Source organism: Camelus dromedarius, chromosome 9, assembly GCF_036321535.1.
Source record: "Camelus dromedarius isolate mCamDro1 chromosome 9, mCamDro1.pat, whole genome shotgun sequence".
NCBI classification, from domain to species: domain Eukaryota; kingdom Metazoa; phylum Chordata; class Mammalia; order Artiodactyla; family Camelidae; genus Camelus; species Camelus dromedarius.
The window spans coordinates 44,064,708-44,079,542 of NC_087444.1; the positions used below are offsets into that span (position 1 = coordinate 44,064,708).

The 14,835-nt window shown below is 53.6% G+C and overlaps 1 protein-coding gene across 10 annotated transcripts in view; it reads right to left on the reverse strand.

Annotated features, from left to right (window-relative positions):
- Window positions 1–14,835, reverse strand: part of ADGRG1 (adhesion G protein-coupled receptor G1) — a 39,006-nt gene that overhangs the window by 12,008 nt on the left and 12,163 nt on the right. For 5 of the 10 annotated variants that reach the window (XM_010985725.3, XM_010985724.3, XM_031458365.2 and 2 more), the window contains exons 2-4: window positions 9,316–9,393; window positions 1,567–1,661; window positions 581–1,003 (exon numbers count right to left, since the gene is read on the reverse strand). In XM_010985725.3, coding sequence (XP_010984027.2) covers window positions 581–1,003; window positions 1,567–1,627 — 484 coding nt within the window. In that variant the 5' untranslated portion in view covers window positions 1,628–1,661; window positions 9,316–9,393. Of the gene's footprint in view, window positions 1–580; window positions 1,004–1,566; window positions 1,662–8,698; window positions 8,954–9,315; window positions 9,629–10,103; window positions 10,126–14,835 lie in introns of those variants that run through there. The other 5 variants (XM_064489127.1, XM_031458367.2, XM_064489125.1 and 2 more) reach the window with 4 other exon arrangements.

A 14,835-nucleotide genomic window follows, 5' to 3' on the forward strand; every position in this document is an offset into this window, starting at 1 on the left:
AGGCAGCAGCCACATCAAACCTGTCCCTTCCCAGGCCGAACACACAGTCTGCACAATTCAGTGTCAGCCTCGCCACTTCCTGACCTTTGGTTTCTCTTGCTCTCCCTAAGTCCCCTACGCCAATCAGCTGCTGGGTTCAAATCCTGGCTCCCTCACTTAAACAGCTGTGCAACTTTGTGCCTCAGTCTCCTCCTCTGAAATGGGGATAAACAATCTAGATGATGCTGATAAAGCAGAATTTTTCCTCTGGTTCCTGACCTTCAGTCCTGTCTCTCCATTCTCTCTGCTCCTACCTTGCTCTTTACTCATCTTCCTTCACCCGGACCTTCGCTGCAGCCTCTGGGTAAGACTTCACCCCTCCACCCTCACCTCTACCTTCCCACAAACCTCCTTGAAGCACACCTTGCATCACTCTCTTCTGTTCTCAGACACCTTCACTGGCTCCCCACTGCCAGTGAACACAGCCCCGCTCTTTGACATGACATTCAGACCCGGTCTGCTCTAAGCCTGCCATGCATTTTGCCTTCCCAGCATCCAAGTCTTTGGCTAAGCTGTTACTTCTGCCTGGAAGTTGCCTTACCGTGGAAGGAGAAGACGAAGCCAGCAGCACTGGGCAGACTGGTGTTCTGGGGCCTCCACCAGGAGCTGACAGAGGTGGCAAACAGTGGGGGCCCATGGGCTGGGGTCTCCTCTTGATGCCGGAAGCACAGGAGGTCAGAGGCCTGGTTACTCAGCACGAAGTCATTCTTGCCATAGCGAAGATGCAATTTCCCAGCATGGCGGTTCCAGTAGAGGCAGAAGTGGTAGAGGCCCCTGGGGTGAGGGAACTGCCAAGAAGCTGGATGGACGCCATGGAAGGGTGCGTGGATGGTGAGGGCCTCCTGCGAGTTCTCGATGGAGATGTGATGCTTGGACGTCTGCTTATAATGGAGGCTGCTGTTCTGCGTCTGGTTCCGCTGGCCACAGAAGCTGAAGTCTTCCCGGAGGCTCCCGCCACGGGCACCTGAGGAGGCAGAGACTGTAGATGGGACTCTGGGGTGGGGGCCAGCTAGCAGCATGGGATGGGGCAGGCCCTGGGCCCAGAACACAGGAGCCCAGTGCCTGGGACCCACACATATTCCAAGGGCTTATTCCTCAAAGGATCTACAAAAATGTGAGTCTACCCTGCTCAAAGGTTGTTGGCTTCAAAATGTGAAAAGAACAAAAATGATTTCAAAGGCAAAATAATATTGTAAATAACAATAAAATATTTAATGAGGCCATGCCTGCCACAGACAGTTGTGCAGACTGTGCACTGTGCAAAGATGTTCTGGCTGCAGAGGTGAACGGGGCAAAAATCCAGCCCATGGTCCCCACCTCAAGCTGTGCACTGTGGGGCTGCATCTGCCAGAAAGAAGGGGTACCTTTTTCTTTTTTCTAAGGTACTATCCCCTTGCTAAACTCTGTCTGCAGGCCTGGGTCTGCCCAAAGCAGTTAGTAGATGTGCTGGCAGCTGTTCTAAACATGGGAGCATTTTTACATAAATCACAACACACACAGTCTCAACACCCCTCCAGGAAAGCCTACCTTGGACCAGGAGCAGACCCAGCAGGCACAGTGCCGTCTGCAGCAGCACTAGGGCAGCCATCTTCCTCCCCGAAGTCACCCTGAGACGTCACCACCTGAAAGAGGCCAGGAGTGTTAGGAGGGGGCCTGACCCAAAGGGTGGTTGTGTCAGCCCTGCAGAGGGCGATGCCAGCATGGCATCGACGTGGGATGTGAGGTGGGGAGGCAAGTATGGAAACAGTCCATGGACTTCCCCAGAGCTGCCAGAGCTGAGCATCAAGAGGCAGTAGCTGAATTCAAGTGTTGGCTCCACCTCTCACTTGCTGTATGACCCTGTGTAAGTCACGGAAGACAGGACTAATTATAGTACCTCCCTCTGGACCCAGCAGTGATGGGGTCATCAGGCTAGAATTTGGAGGGTGGGGGGCTCTGCAGCACCACCAGGAGCCACTCCCACCACCCTGCCCCCTCCAGGCCTGCAGAAGACACAGGAAAAAGAGGGCTCTCAGGGCTCTTCTCCAAGAAGCTCACCATCATTATCCCTAAGACCCAGCTCAGAGGACACCTCCTTCAGGAAGCCTTTCTCAACTCCCTCTACAGTCAGTCCCAGCCTCCTTCAGTTCCTGCCACTAGCCAGGGCCCCGTTAGCCTCCTCTCAGAGGTGCAGGTGCCTCCCTCCTCAGCCAGCCCAGGAGCTCCAGATCCACCTCTGTGCACAGGGCCTAGTGTGCATGGAGGTTGCTGGGAGGGTGGACAGTGAGGGAAATGGAATAAAGGATCAGCGCAGCAACAGCACCCTCTACAGGGCTTACGGAGAAAAGGAACTTCTCATTATGGCCACCAGGGGGAGCCAGTTCCCAGGGCAGCTGGAGAGGGCAGACGGACGTCCCAGTCTGGCAGGGAGACATAGCATCGCCCAAGTTGAGGAAGGTCCAGTTCCCCTCAGCCCCATTCTGGTGTAGAATGGGCCTTCCAAGCTGAGCACCTACTGTCTGCCAGACTGTGCTGACCTACTCCTCTCACTCCTGCACCTGTATTAATCTTCAGACATACCCTGTGAATTAGGCCCTATTGTTGGCCCATTTCACAGATGGGGAACCTGAGGTCCAAGGAGTCAAATGACTTGCCCAAGATTACCTCAGAGGTCAACGGCTTTCTCCCTGCCTGGTGAGGACTGCAGTGCCTGGCAGAGAACCTGTGTGCTGGTACTTAGAGCATCTCTCCACTGCCAGCTGGGCCCATGACCAAGCTGGGTGCTGGTGGTTACAAACAGGCATCCTCATCCTGTGGGGAACTGCATATGGCCATAGTGACATATGCAGTCATCTGTCAAAAGCCAGACAAAAGGAAGCCTGGCAACCTGGGTCATGTGAGGAGTTTGACTTTGGGAGGAAAACAAGAAGGGCTTCCAGGAAGAAGAGGCTTTTAGACAGAATATTTGAGGGCAGCATTAAATGGAGGGGTGGCAGAGGCAAAAGTCACCGTCTCCTTCCTGGGCTGGGCCTTCCTTGAACAAATCTGGCCCCTTCAAGCTAAAGCCAGTCTCCTGTGTCTCACCATGTATAATGGAACCCCAATTTCTTGAACCTAGTCAGTCCAGTCAGTTGGGCTCATCATCCTGCCCTGGTGGGCATCACAGGACTCCTTAGAAGAAGGATGTGAAAGTATTTTGGGGAATGGCCACTGTTTCCTAGGTTGTGATTTTTAACGTTTTATTCTGCATCCTCTCTGGGCATTTCAGCTCATTTTGTTTTGTTTTGTTTCAGGAGAAGGAAGGATTTATTACTTCCTGCAAGTAAGGAGAACACTGAGGATCTTTCTGAAGCCGTGTCTACCATTCTGGTTCCTTTTGAAACTACCACCCTGACCAGAGGAAGGAAACCCAGCATCTGGTAACAGAGACATGTCTCTTCTGGACCCCTTCTCTTTCCTTCTCCTTTCTATCAGTCTCTGTCACTGTCTTCCTCTGATCCCCAATCCAAATGTCACCTCCCCTAGGTGGCTGTGATCCCTGCTCTATACTTGTAAGCTCTTAGCTTGCAGATCACTTATAGAATTTGGCCCCAATTCTCCATCTTATAGCATTTGGATTCAAGGCCTAGAGAGGGCCAATGACTTCCTGACATCACACAGCAAGCAAGGATGGAGCTGGCCAGAATCCATGTATCTGTCTGGCTCACTGACCTTCAAAGTAAGCTACCACTGTCAGTAGACAGGGCCCAGGACAGGGCAGAATTATCAGAGGGCTTTTGTCAATACTGCTGGATTGACCTTTGAGAGCAAAAAGGCAGAGACAGGGAGTGAGCTCCCCATCACTGGAGGCTGTACCACTATGAAATGTCATGGTTCCAACAGGCAGGGATCTACGATGTGGCCTGACATTGCTGGCTCATCCCCCCTCTTCCCTGACTGCTCGCTCCAAGGTGAAGAGCTCTAACCCTACTGACATTCTTGGGATTTGAGGGGAAGGGGCTGCCTGGCTTCTGTGAACCCACCTTTCGTAGAATGGACTTTGCACCCAGACTGTCTGGGTTCAAATCTCAGTTCCCCTACTCACTAGCTGTGTGTCCTTGGGCTAGTTACTCATCCTCTATGGGCCTCACTTTCTTCATCTGTAAATAGGAAAAAAAATTGAGCCTACCCCAAGGGTTGTTGTGAGAATTAAATGAACTGATACCTGCAGAGGACTTAGAACAGGACTAGGCACATGGCAGGCGCCACAGGTATCAGCTAAGTATCTCTGGATACTTCCTGACCAGCTCATGGCTGCCCCTAACACAACCCCCTGGGCCTGTCACAGATCCCTGCTCCTACACCTTCCCTCCCACCCTCCATGCCACCCCTTCATGGCCCCCACAGCCAGCTCAACCTCCAGAGCACTTTGACAGGAAATTCTTAGAGCATGAAATTTCCTTTCCGGGAAGACTGAAACCCCACCCAGAAAACTTCCCTCCTCACAGCCAGGACCTAACCCGGTCCCCAAGAGCCTCTGAGAGGCAAGAGAACTGGACTAGGGCACCATCTACGCTATCACATGAAATCCTCAGAATTACCATATGAAGCAAATCCTACTGTTTTGCCATTTTACAGATCAGGAAACTGAGACTTGGGAAGGGCTATCTGTTCCAAGATCCCGGCTGGTAGAACCAAGACATGGATCTGGGTCTCAGCCTAGAGAACTTGCAGAGCTGGTGCTGGCCAAGTTTCTAGAGATGCATGCTCTCCTCGCTTTGGGAGACCCCCAAAGAAAAGGAGAGAAAAATGGGGGAGCAGCCAAGACCACAGGCAGTGCAGACAACTCCAGCCTGGGAGAGACGGTTTGGGGACCGAGCCCCTCCAGGAATGCCCCATCCCCCAGCTCCCCTTCTGTAGTAGGTACACTTGACCTCAGGCCTTCCGTAAACACACACAGAGAACAAACAGTCCAGCCTAGCTTGACACAATAGGGTCCACCATCACAGAGTCCCCAAGGATCCAGGCAAAGTGGAGGGGGCCAGGGCTTGTCTAAGCCAAGACGCCCCTGCTGCCCATCCCCTGGATTGGTTGGGCCTATGAAGAAGGTCTCTGACTCCAGTTCAGCCTGAGCCATGCCCGTCCTCATAGTGGGGGAGGGGGCAATAAGCGGGGGACCCATGGCTCACTTTCTCCCGTGGGGGCCTGAGTCACTTCCTCTGCCATCCGTGTCCAGCCACGAGTCACCGCTGGCCTAGTCCAGGCTCCTGGAAAACCCATTTCCTCAGAGGATAGAGGTGGAAGTTGAGTGGACAAAACCTGGGCAGCCCTGGGGTTAACCCTTCCTAGGCAGGCGCCTCCCCAGGAAGATGACCTGGACCAGGGCCCCTGTTCCTTTCTTTCTCCTGCCCTTGACATACACTGTGGACCACAAACCTATCCACCCGCCTCCAGCCTGTCTTTTTGCCTGGGATGCCTTCCCTACCTCCATGACCCAAATCATCTTCTGAAACTCAGTGAAGACATGCTCTCCCTCCGATGGTAAATGGTTGGCCCTGGAAGGGGGCCAGGGCAGCCTGCTTCCCAGCAGTGCCTCTTTTCGACCTCACTGGTGGTGAGGATGAATCACACTAATGGGCGGCTCACCTAGCATTTAGCAGGATACCAAGAACCTGGCAGGGGCCTCCCAAAGCACAGCTGGGAGCAGAAGGGTGTGGGTGGGGGAAAGGAGCCCCTGCCCAAGTGGTCTTCAGGTATGAGCCTGGTCTTGCCCTCCTGGAGGAGGGACAGTAGGGAGAGGACTCAGCTCAGCCTTCCTGCTCCAGCCCCTGTCCTCAGCAGCTCTCGAGTCAGTGGCGGTGGAGGTGGGGGCAGGGGGGCGGTAGGGTAGGGGGCCAACATGGAGCTGCTGGCTGCCCTCCCTAGCCCTGGACAGAGGGCCTTAGGAAAGAAGGACTAGGCTATGGAGAGGGGTGGGTGAGCGTGAAACCTTGAGGGTGGAAGCACCCACATGAGTGTCAACACGCGTGTGCGTGTGTGTGTGTGTGTGTGTGTGTGTGTGTGTGTACCAGTGCATGCGGGTGTGCAGGGCAGCAAGGAGGAACGTTAGAACAGAGCAGAGCGGGAGGCTCTAGCAGGTGTTTCCTCCATGGGGGTGTGGAGGGGGTGCTGAGAGGACCCTCCACCAGCAGTTTCCAAACTCTTCTGTTTAAAGTCAGTCTAACTTAGAAACACCACGTACCCAACAAATCAAGGAAGGTGCCCCCATCAGTGGGATCCCAGGCCACACCCCACTCCCAGCCCAGACCCTCAGCGGGGCCCGGTGCCCATGGCTCCTGAGAGCGAGCGCAAACATGGAGCTCGTCTCTCCTCCCTCTGTTCCCGCCCTCAAGCCGGGTGACTGAGGCCCAAACTAGGTGACCACAAAGAGCTCCCCCCAGGAAGGGTGTTCTGGCCCGGCTGAGGAAAACAGAATGACTTCAGGTTTCAGGAATTTTTCTACAATAAAGGAGAATAAAAATTAAGCTAGCTGCCTGTCCCCAGAAGCTGGCAGATGCCATGGCCCTGCCTGTTCACTGCCCAGGGTCTCAGTCCTGCACCAGACCTGGCAGTGCAGGCCCCACAACCCCACAGCTTCTGGTCCAGCCAAGTCCCTGCGCCATGACTCCTTCTGCCTGCCCAGACGGGCCCTGGCCCTGTGGGGAGACCGACGAAGGGGAGGAGCAGGGCACCTGCCCACGTGAAAAGACGCTGGGTTCTCCCTGAAAGCCAGTTACCCAGAGCCACCCATCCTGCAGCCTGCTTTATCTGGAACCAGAGTGTTTGCCTAGGAGGCCTCAGAGAAGCCAAGGTATGTTTACCAGAGATGAGACTGGGCTTGGGTGTTTCCGCCTCCCAGCCTCTGCACACACTAGTCCTTCTCTCTGGGATGCCAGCCTTGTGACCTGTCTGTAAAGGTTCTGATACCCTGGGTCTCAGGACTCCACATCCTCACCCTACTGCCCCGCACTCCAGCCACGCAGTGCCTGGCAGAACACCTGATGGTGAGTGCGAGTAAACAGGTCTATGTGGCGCAGTGAAAAGGACCCTAGAATCCAAAAAAAGGGAGGATAGGATGACAGTTCTCGTTAGGCAAGTGCTTAATTTGCACCTGGCATCATGCAGAGCACTTTTCACAAATTACCAGTCAATCCTCACCTTAACTCTATGAAGCAAATTGTCCTCCCATTAAAGATAAGGAAACTGAAGGCGGGCGGGTATAGCTCAGTAGTAGAGTACATGTTTAGCATTCACAAGGTCCTGGGTTCAATCCCCAGTGTATCCATCAAAAAAAAAGTAAATAAATAAAAGTAATTACCTCACCCCCTGCAAAATAAAAAGATAAGGAAACCGAAGTCCAGAGAGGTCAAATGATGTCCCAGATCACAGAACAAGTAAATAGTCAATCCAGGATTCAAGCTCAAGTCCACTCCACCTCAAAGCCCATGCTTTTAGCCATTGTGGTCTCCAGAGTCCTTTCCTTCCCTTCTCTGGGACTATCTCACTGACTTAACCATGATGTAACTTCACCAAGTACTGCCTAAGAAGCACTAGTTCCCCAGTTAGGGACATACTGCAGACCTTAGTTGGTCTTGTGAATTAGCATATCAAAGGCTCTGATAAATCCTGCAGAAAGAAAATCCACAGCTTGGTTGGACTTAGTTTCCCAGCCCAACGTGATGGCACATCCTTTTTTGGTAAGCAGGATGCCTGTTATCAAAAAAAAGCTCTCAGAAATCCTGATACCATGCAGATAAGAAGCCTGTCAGCATCCCCCTGCTCAGCCTCCAGCCTCCTCCCCTCCCCTCTGAGCTGTCCCAGAGGCCATTAACTAGCAAAAGATGGGCTGCAGCAGTCATTTAGGCTTTGATGTTCCCGAGGGCAACTCATCATCATCTTTGACACTTCCAGGCAAGAGGTCCCCAGGGAACCTGGGGTATGTTTGGCCCCATCCCACCTCCCTTTGTTCAGCAGCACCAGCTCTTGGGGAAAAGGGCACTGCCAGCCCTGTTTCCAGGTTGGCTATTCCATTAAAGTCAACCTCAGCCACCTGGGTCCTCAGCTGGGCCTCAAGTAGCTGAGATACTTAGAATGTTGGGACTGAAACGGAGAGAAGGAGAGAGAGAGAGGCTCTGAGGATGCAAGAGCTTTTAGGATCTGAAAATCAAAGCCTTTTAGAGTTTGAAGGTGGATGGAAGAGACCTAGAACCTCAAAGAAGAGGAGGGACTAGGAAAGGTCCCAGATCTGGCCCAGTCTGGGGTGGAGCTTGAACAGTGGGACTTTTTACAAGCCGTCCAGGTACACTGTTGCCAGCCATGTCCAGCTCCATGCTCCTGGGGCAGTCTGCAGCCCCCAGCCAGGTCTCCCCACAGCCCTCCCCACAAGGAGCAGCTGAGGCTGGCCTTCGGGACCCCAGGGCTCTCACCAGTCAGCACCTGCCCAGGGAATTCAGGCTCCCAAGGCAGGGGTGACAGGAGTCAGACGCAGAAGGTCTAGAACCAGCTCCACAGCTAACTGGCCCTGAGAACTTTGGACCAGCCTGTCCCCTCTCTGGGCCTCAGCTTCCACCCCTGCTGAATAGGTGATTATGATCCTTGTCCCCCATCTGTCTTCTCCATAGCCCAGGGCCTCAAGATGCTTACAGGGAAGGGCAGGGCTTACCTCCCAGCTGACAGCAAGGGGCAAAGATGGTGCCAGGCCATCTCCTTCTCCTGGCCAGCCCCTCTTCCTTCTGAAACCACAGGCAGACCTCAGCTGTCCGGCTCAAGTTTCCCTTCTGCATCTGTGCTCCCACACTGCCCAAGGCCAGGCTCACAAGGTCAGCCCAGTTACCTCCCTGCTCATTTTTGGGGCGCTGCAGTTTGACTCCCCAGGGCCTGGCAGAATGCCCATCTTTGGACTATCAGACCCTTAGCATTCCCAAGGTCAGCCGCCAGCCCTCCCTTTCTTTTCTCTCCTCCAGGTCTCAGATCCCTGGCTGGGAAGTGGACAGGTCACAGAGCCAGGCATCCTCCCCCAAGATGGCTGCCAAATCCCACCCCAGCTCACTGAGCACCCACACCATATCAATGGTCCCTGCCTGCTGTTAGCACGCCCCACAGGCAGGGCACTCCCTACCTCCAGTCACACAGCTAGCATCAATGAAGCTCTCAGAAAATGCAAGACTAAGCTCTTTACACAAATAAACACATTTCATTCTCCCCCAAAATTTTACGAGACAAGTACCACTATGCCCATTTAACAAACAAGGAAACAGAGATCCTAAAAGGTCGAGTTACCTGCTGAAGGTCGCACAGCTGGCAGGTGATGGAGGTGCCTGCTCCTTGATTTCACTGCTCGTTTCCTCTTGACGTTATCTGACAGTCAGAAAGGGCTTCTGTTTAAAACTCACAGTAAAAGATACTTCTAAAAATGTGTTTCCTTGGGACTAGCTGAACCCTTTTCCCCAAGGACCTGGTCCTGGGGGCTGTCAAGACCCCCCAGGTGACCTCCTCATCCCAGCCTCACTCCTATGCTCTCAGTCAACCACAGGCCAGGACACCTCCTCCCAACATCCTCAGAGGCTTGTCTTTGATAGAGGGGGTGCAGCCCAGAGACTGAAATTGAATTTAAATGGAGTGTGATGAGGGGAGGGGTGTGGGGTGTGAGGCCCTCACCCCCAACCACTTCCTCAACATTCTGGAGGCTGCTATCTAACTAAGCGACTCCCCTTAGAGTAGCATCTCTGACTCTCCCAGGGTCCCTAGTGTCACCCCAGCCCCAACCCCAACCTACTCATCAGCTAAGCTTTCAACATTGGGAAGAAGGAAGAGGAGGAAGAGGGATAAAGGGGAATGTAGGGGAAAAGGGGAGGGGGAGGAGAAGGAGGGGAGGGGTGAACAAGTGAAAGGGAAGAGGGGGTGGGAAGCGGGGGTGGGGGGGATGCGGGGAGGAGGAGGGGTGGGAGCAGGAGTGAGAGGGATGGAGGGAGGCGGGGAGGAGCGGAAGAATTGTACCTAGACTCCTCTGTGTCATCAAGTGGACTATAAATACATAAAGAGCATGAATGAGTGGGCCAAGGGCTCACCTTATTTGCAGGCTGCAGCCCCTCGGGTGGTGGGTCAGTTTCTCCCCAGTTCAAGAGGCCAGAGGGGGACTTTGAAGCTAAGCCACCCCAGCCCCCGCCCCCTTATCCTCACCCGAGCTTGAGCTTCAAACAAAGCGGGCAGCCCCGAGAAAAGGGGCGCAGGTGACAGCAGCCCCTGGCAACCGTTGCCCCGGCAACCATTGGCAGCTGCAGGGACTACGTCATTGCCTAGCTCCAACCCAGCACAGCACAGGCCCCCCTAACTTGTCCTGTGCCCAAGTCCCCTAACTCGCATGCTGGCCAGGCAGGGAGCTGGCAGCAGAAAGGGCAGAGTTTAAGACACCAGGTTATGGGGAGCACTGGGGGACATCTGCCTGAGTTTGTCAACATTGACTTTAAAATCCTGTGATCAAAAATGCCTACTATCAGCTACATTTGCCCCTGGAGGCTGCCAGCCTGTGGCCTTGGCCTCAACCCACACAGGATACCCTTCTAATCCCCACCATTGGCTGCCACGAGCACAGAATGCGCATGATACTTCCCTGGAAGCATCTCAGGGGAGTACCTCTGCCAGGAAGTCTTCCCAGATTGCCACAACCCACCAGGAATCTTTCTTCTGAATTAGCCCTAGGGCCTTCCTCTAGGGCTCCCTGGGGGATAACAATGGGTCAACCCTCCTTTCTGTGCCAGTAAGTACCAGTCTGGGGAGGGAGAGAACAAAAGCAAAGCTTCTGAAACCCCGCCTGTGTGCCAGGCACTACATTAGACATTCTGGAGATCCATTTCCACTACTCTACAAAGTTAGCCCTATTGAACCCACCTTACAGATGAGGAAACAGAAGCTCAGGAATGTGATGTGACTTGCTCAAGGCCACTTAAGGCTGGTAAGAGAGGTGTATGGAATTCAAATCATGATCTCCTCTGAGACATGAAGACCCAATGTCCATCTGATGCTTAACTATCCCCCATCTAGTGCACATCCAGACTTTATTTGATCACCTCCAGTGACACAGAGCTCACCTCATCTCAAGAGGGCACATCCCTTTGACCTCTAAAAAGTCCTTCACAGCCATTGAGTCAAAGGGAAAAGGACATCAAAGCCATGGGTGGCCTCCATGTGCCACACAGGGCCCAGAAGAGAACCAGGACTGCGGGCGCCCCCTCTGAGGCCTTCAGCTCCAGACCAGCAGCAGATCAGGAGAGAGAGTGAGACAGCTCAGGGGCTAAGGGGCCCAGGGTCTCAGAGCACTTCCCCAGAATAAGCAGGAATCCCCTTGGCGATCACACTCCAAGGGGATGGAGGGGATTTGGGATGGTTTCTGGCAGAGGCCATGGGAAAGGCAGCAGGGGCTGGGGCCATGGGATGGTGTGCCCGTGCACTCCACTACCTCCTCCCCCACCGATGGACCAGAGCCAGGAGGTGGCTATTGTCTCGCTGTCGGCCCAGAGCTGTGAGCTATTCAGGCACTATTTTTGGCCCTTGGAGGAAGAGGAAAAGAAAGCAAAGAAAGGAGTTGCTGTTCTCGGTGGAACCTTTGCCCGGAAAGGATTCCAGGGCTTGCTGGGCTAGAGAAGGCAGTCACTGTTGGATCAAAAGATCCTATGCTTGAAAGGAGATGGCAGGGACTGCGGTTCATGAGAGCCAGAGTCAGGGCACAGACGGAGTACCCCAGGCTTTTTACACAGAGTTGGTGCTCACTGACTGCCACAACACACAGAGAAATAGAGGCACAGGATTCCAGGTCCCACCCATAGTCACCAAACACTTGTAATAATAATAATAATAATAATAATAATAATAATAATAATAATAATAATAATAATAATAATAATAATAATAATAATAATATGCCTACAAAAGCCCATAGCTGCCCAGAACCAAGTCCCTGCCAAAGAGATTGAGCATCCTCACTTAACACCCACAACACTCCTGATCAGGGTGGAGGTCGGGGACAAAATGATAAGGCTCATAAATCAGATAACTGACACTCATGGAGCAGCATGACTGCCAAAATAATAAGCTAGTGACTCTACTCCCTCCTACTTACGCCACCCCACCTCTTCCTTGTTTTCACCAACTCCAGTGCGCTAGCCTTCTTTCTATCCTCAGACACACCTCAGGGCCTTTGCACATGCTTTCTCTGCAACATAGCACATTCTTTCTGGGTTCTTTCCCTGACTGGTTCCTTCTTAGGTCTTAATTCACATGTCCCCTCTCCTAAGAAACCTCCCACGCCCACCCAACCAAAAATATCCATCCCTCCCTTCCATATCTCACCTTATCTTACTAAGTTTACAGCATTTAACACTGCCTGAAATGACCTTGTGATTTGCTTGTTATCCATTTCTCCATGTTTGCTCTGTCTTGTCTGTCTTTCTCAATACCTGTATCTCCAGGACCTAGTACGGCAGTGCCTGGTCCACAGTAGATGTTCAATGACTCCAAGTTAAATAAAATGAGTGAGACAAAGCTGAGACTCTCTCACGCCAGGTAGGCTCCAAGTCTCTTCCCAATAGAAGCCAGCTCCTGATGCTCAGGGCAGGGGGATTCCAACACTGAGCCATCCCTGCTCCCCAGCTTCTGACTGGGCTAGGACCATACACACTTCTGCTAGGTGCTTGGCCAGAAAGAGGCTCCCAAGACTGTGCATAGCCTGAAAACAAGGATAGGACCTGAAACTTCACCTCTAATACAGAGCCGCCTGGTAAAGGGCTCTTAAGAAGTCCTGCAGTGCAGAAGCCTGGGAGTCCAAGGCTTTCCTAAACTACTGGGACTGCAGACATACTTTCACAGGGACTGGATTTCTTGATATCTGAGATGCCATCAGAATCTGTGATCAAAACTTGGGTTTTCTGTCTCCATGAAGGCAAAGTAACTATTGTGACAGCTCTCAACACCTGCTCCTGTGGCCCAGGGCCAGAGGGGACCTAGGGATGGGATCTGCTGATGACGGTAGGTCACATTCCCACTGTTGCAAATGCCAAGCTTCCATCTTGTCTCCCCAGGGGCTCCCCAAGGTAAATCAAGGAGGTAAAATGTCAAACACCTGTGGCCAGGGAGGATCCTGGGGTCAGGGCACCTGGGGCAGGTATATCCCAAGGATGAGCCTGCAGAGACTCATGAGGGAGTCAGAGCAGTGACAGGAACCGGATACAAGCATAGACAACATGATGTGCCCCTGACCTCCTTTGCAACGCACACAGTCACCCTCTGAGGAGTGGGCATTATTAAGCCCATTTTACAACTGGGAAAGCTGAGGCTCAGAGAGGGCAAGCCACTTGCCATGGGTCACACAGCTGGTGAAACTGGACCCAAATCCAGCTCTGTGCACTCCTTGCCTATGCTGCGCCCATTGTCCTGCATGGCACCCCAACTCCAGCCCTGGAATTTCCGGGACATGGAGAAGTGGTGTCAACCACTCTAAGGAAGTGGACATGAAGCCCCAAGAGGCTGCACGAGGGGCCCAAGGCATCAGAGCCCTGGAGTAGGGGCCAGACCCTCACCTCTAGATCCATGAGGTCCACAAACACTCTCATCCCACCCGGACAATAGTGACTGCAGCTCCTGGCCCTAGGTCTCCAAACCCAGGTTGGGGAGCAGAGGCCAGACTCCTGGGCCTGCTGACACCTGCTGCAGAGTCTCCGTGGGGAGGCACTGGCTGTTCTTTCCACCACAGACAGCGATGTGTGCTGCACCAGGGCCTAGCTTCCCTACCCCAGTCCAGGCACCGAGACCTGGGCATTCTTGGCACCCCTCCAAGGAACTGGAGAAAAGACTTTGCCCATCTGATCTGGGGCATGAGCACAGGTGGCAGAGCCCCAGGAGGGTGCGGCAGGCATGAGCATGGACGAAGGATAAGCATAGCTCTGAGGAAACTGCACGAGGACTCCTTCCGGCCCTGCCCACTGCCCGCAGCTCTCGCCAGGCGATGTCACATGCAGGTATGTGGGAGGGGGAACTGCCACGGGGTCAGAAACACATCTACCCAGGCACAGGCCTATTGAATGAGGGAGAGCAGGGGGCAGCATCCACAACCTGATCATTTGGGAAGTGAGTGTCCCCCCTTCCCAACTCTTCCATCAGACCCTCCTGCCTCCTGCCAGTCCTGTTCACCTGGAACCCTCTCGCCCTCTGTACCACCCATCAGGCTCAATGAGCTATTTACTCGCTAGTAGGAGCCTCTGAACGTGCAATGGTTGATACTAATGGTGGAAGTCCTGCAAGACTATGGAGAGGGTTCCTAGATGGAGGCGCCACCTGCACACAAACATCACCTGGTGCTGCTAGAATGACCAATGTGCGGCTTGGGGACTAATGACCGGGAAGAATGTGGGAACTGGTGCCTCTCCCCACCAGGGCCAGAAACACTCAGGACTTGGGGGAGCCCTGAAGGATCCCACATGATGCCCAAGTTCCCTCTACCACTTCCCTGCCACACACCTGCAGGGACAGGGAACTCATGACCTCAGCTGGAAACATCATCTGGGGGCCGTGGGCAAAGGTCCAGACTTGGAGGCAGGAGACTACCTCTGATCGGCCAGGGGACCAGGGGCCTCCTTCCTCATCTGTGAAATGTAGATGCGAATCTCCAAGAACAATAGCACCCAAGACTGAAAGAGGGTCTTTGTAGACAGTGAAGCTGTATGCACCAGGGGTGGGGGGGTGGGTTGGGTTATGAGTCGCCCTGTGGGGTTGATACATGCCCAGCTGGTGACAAAGCCAGAAGAGCAG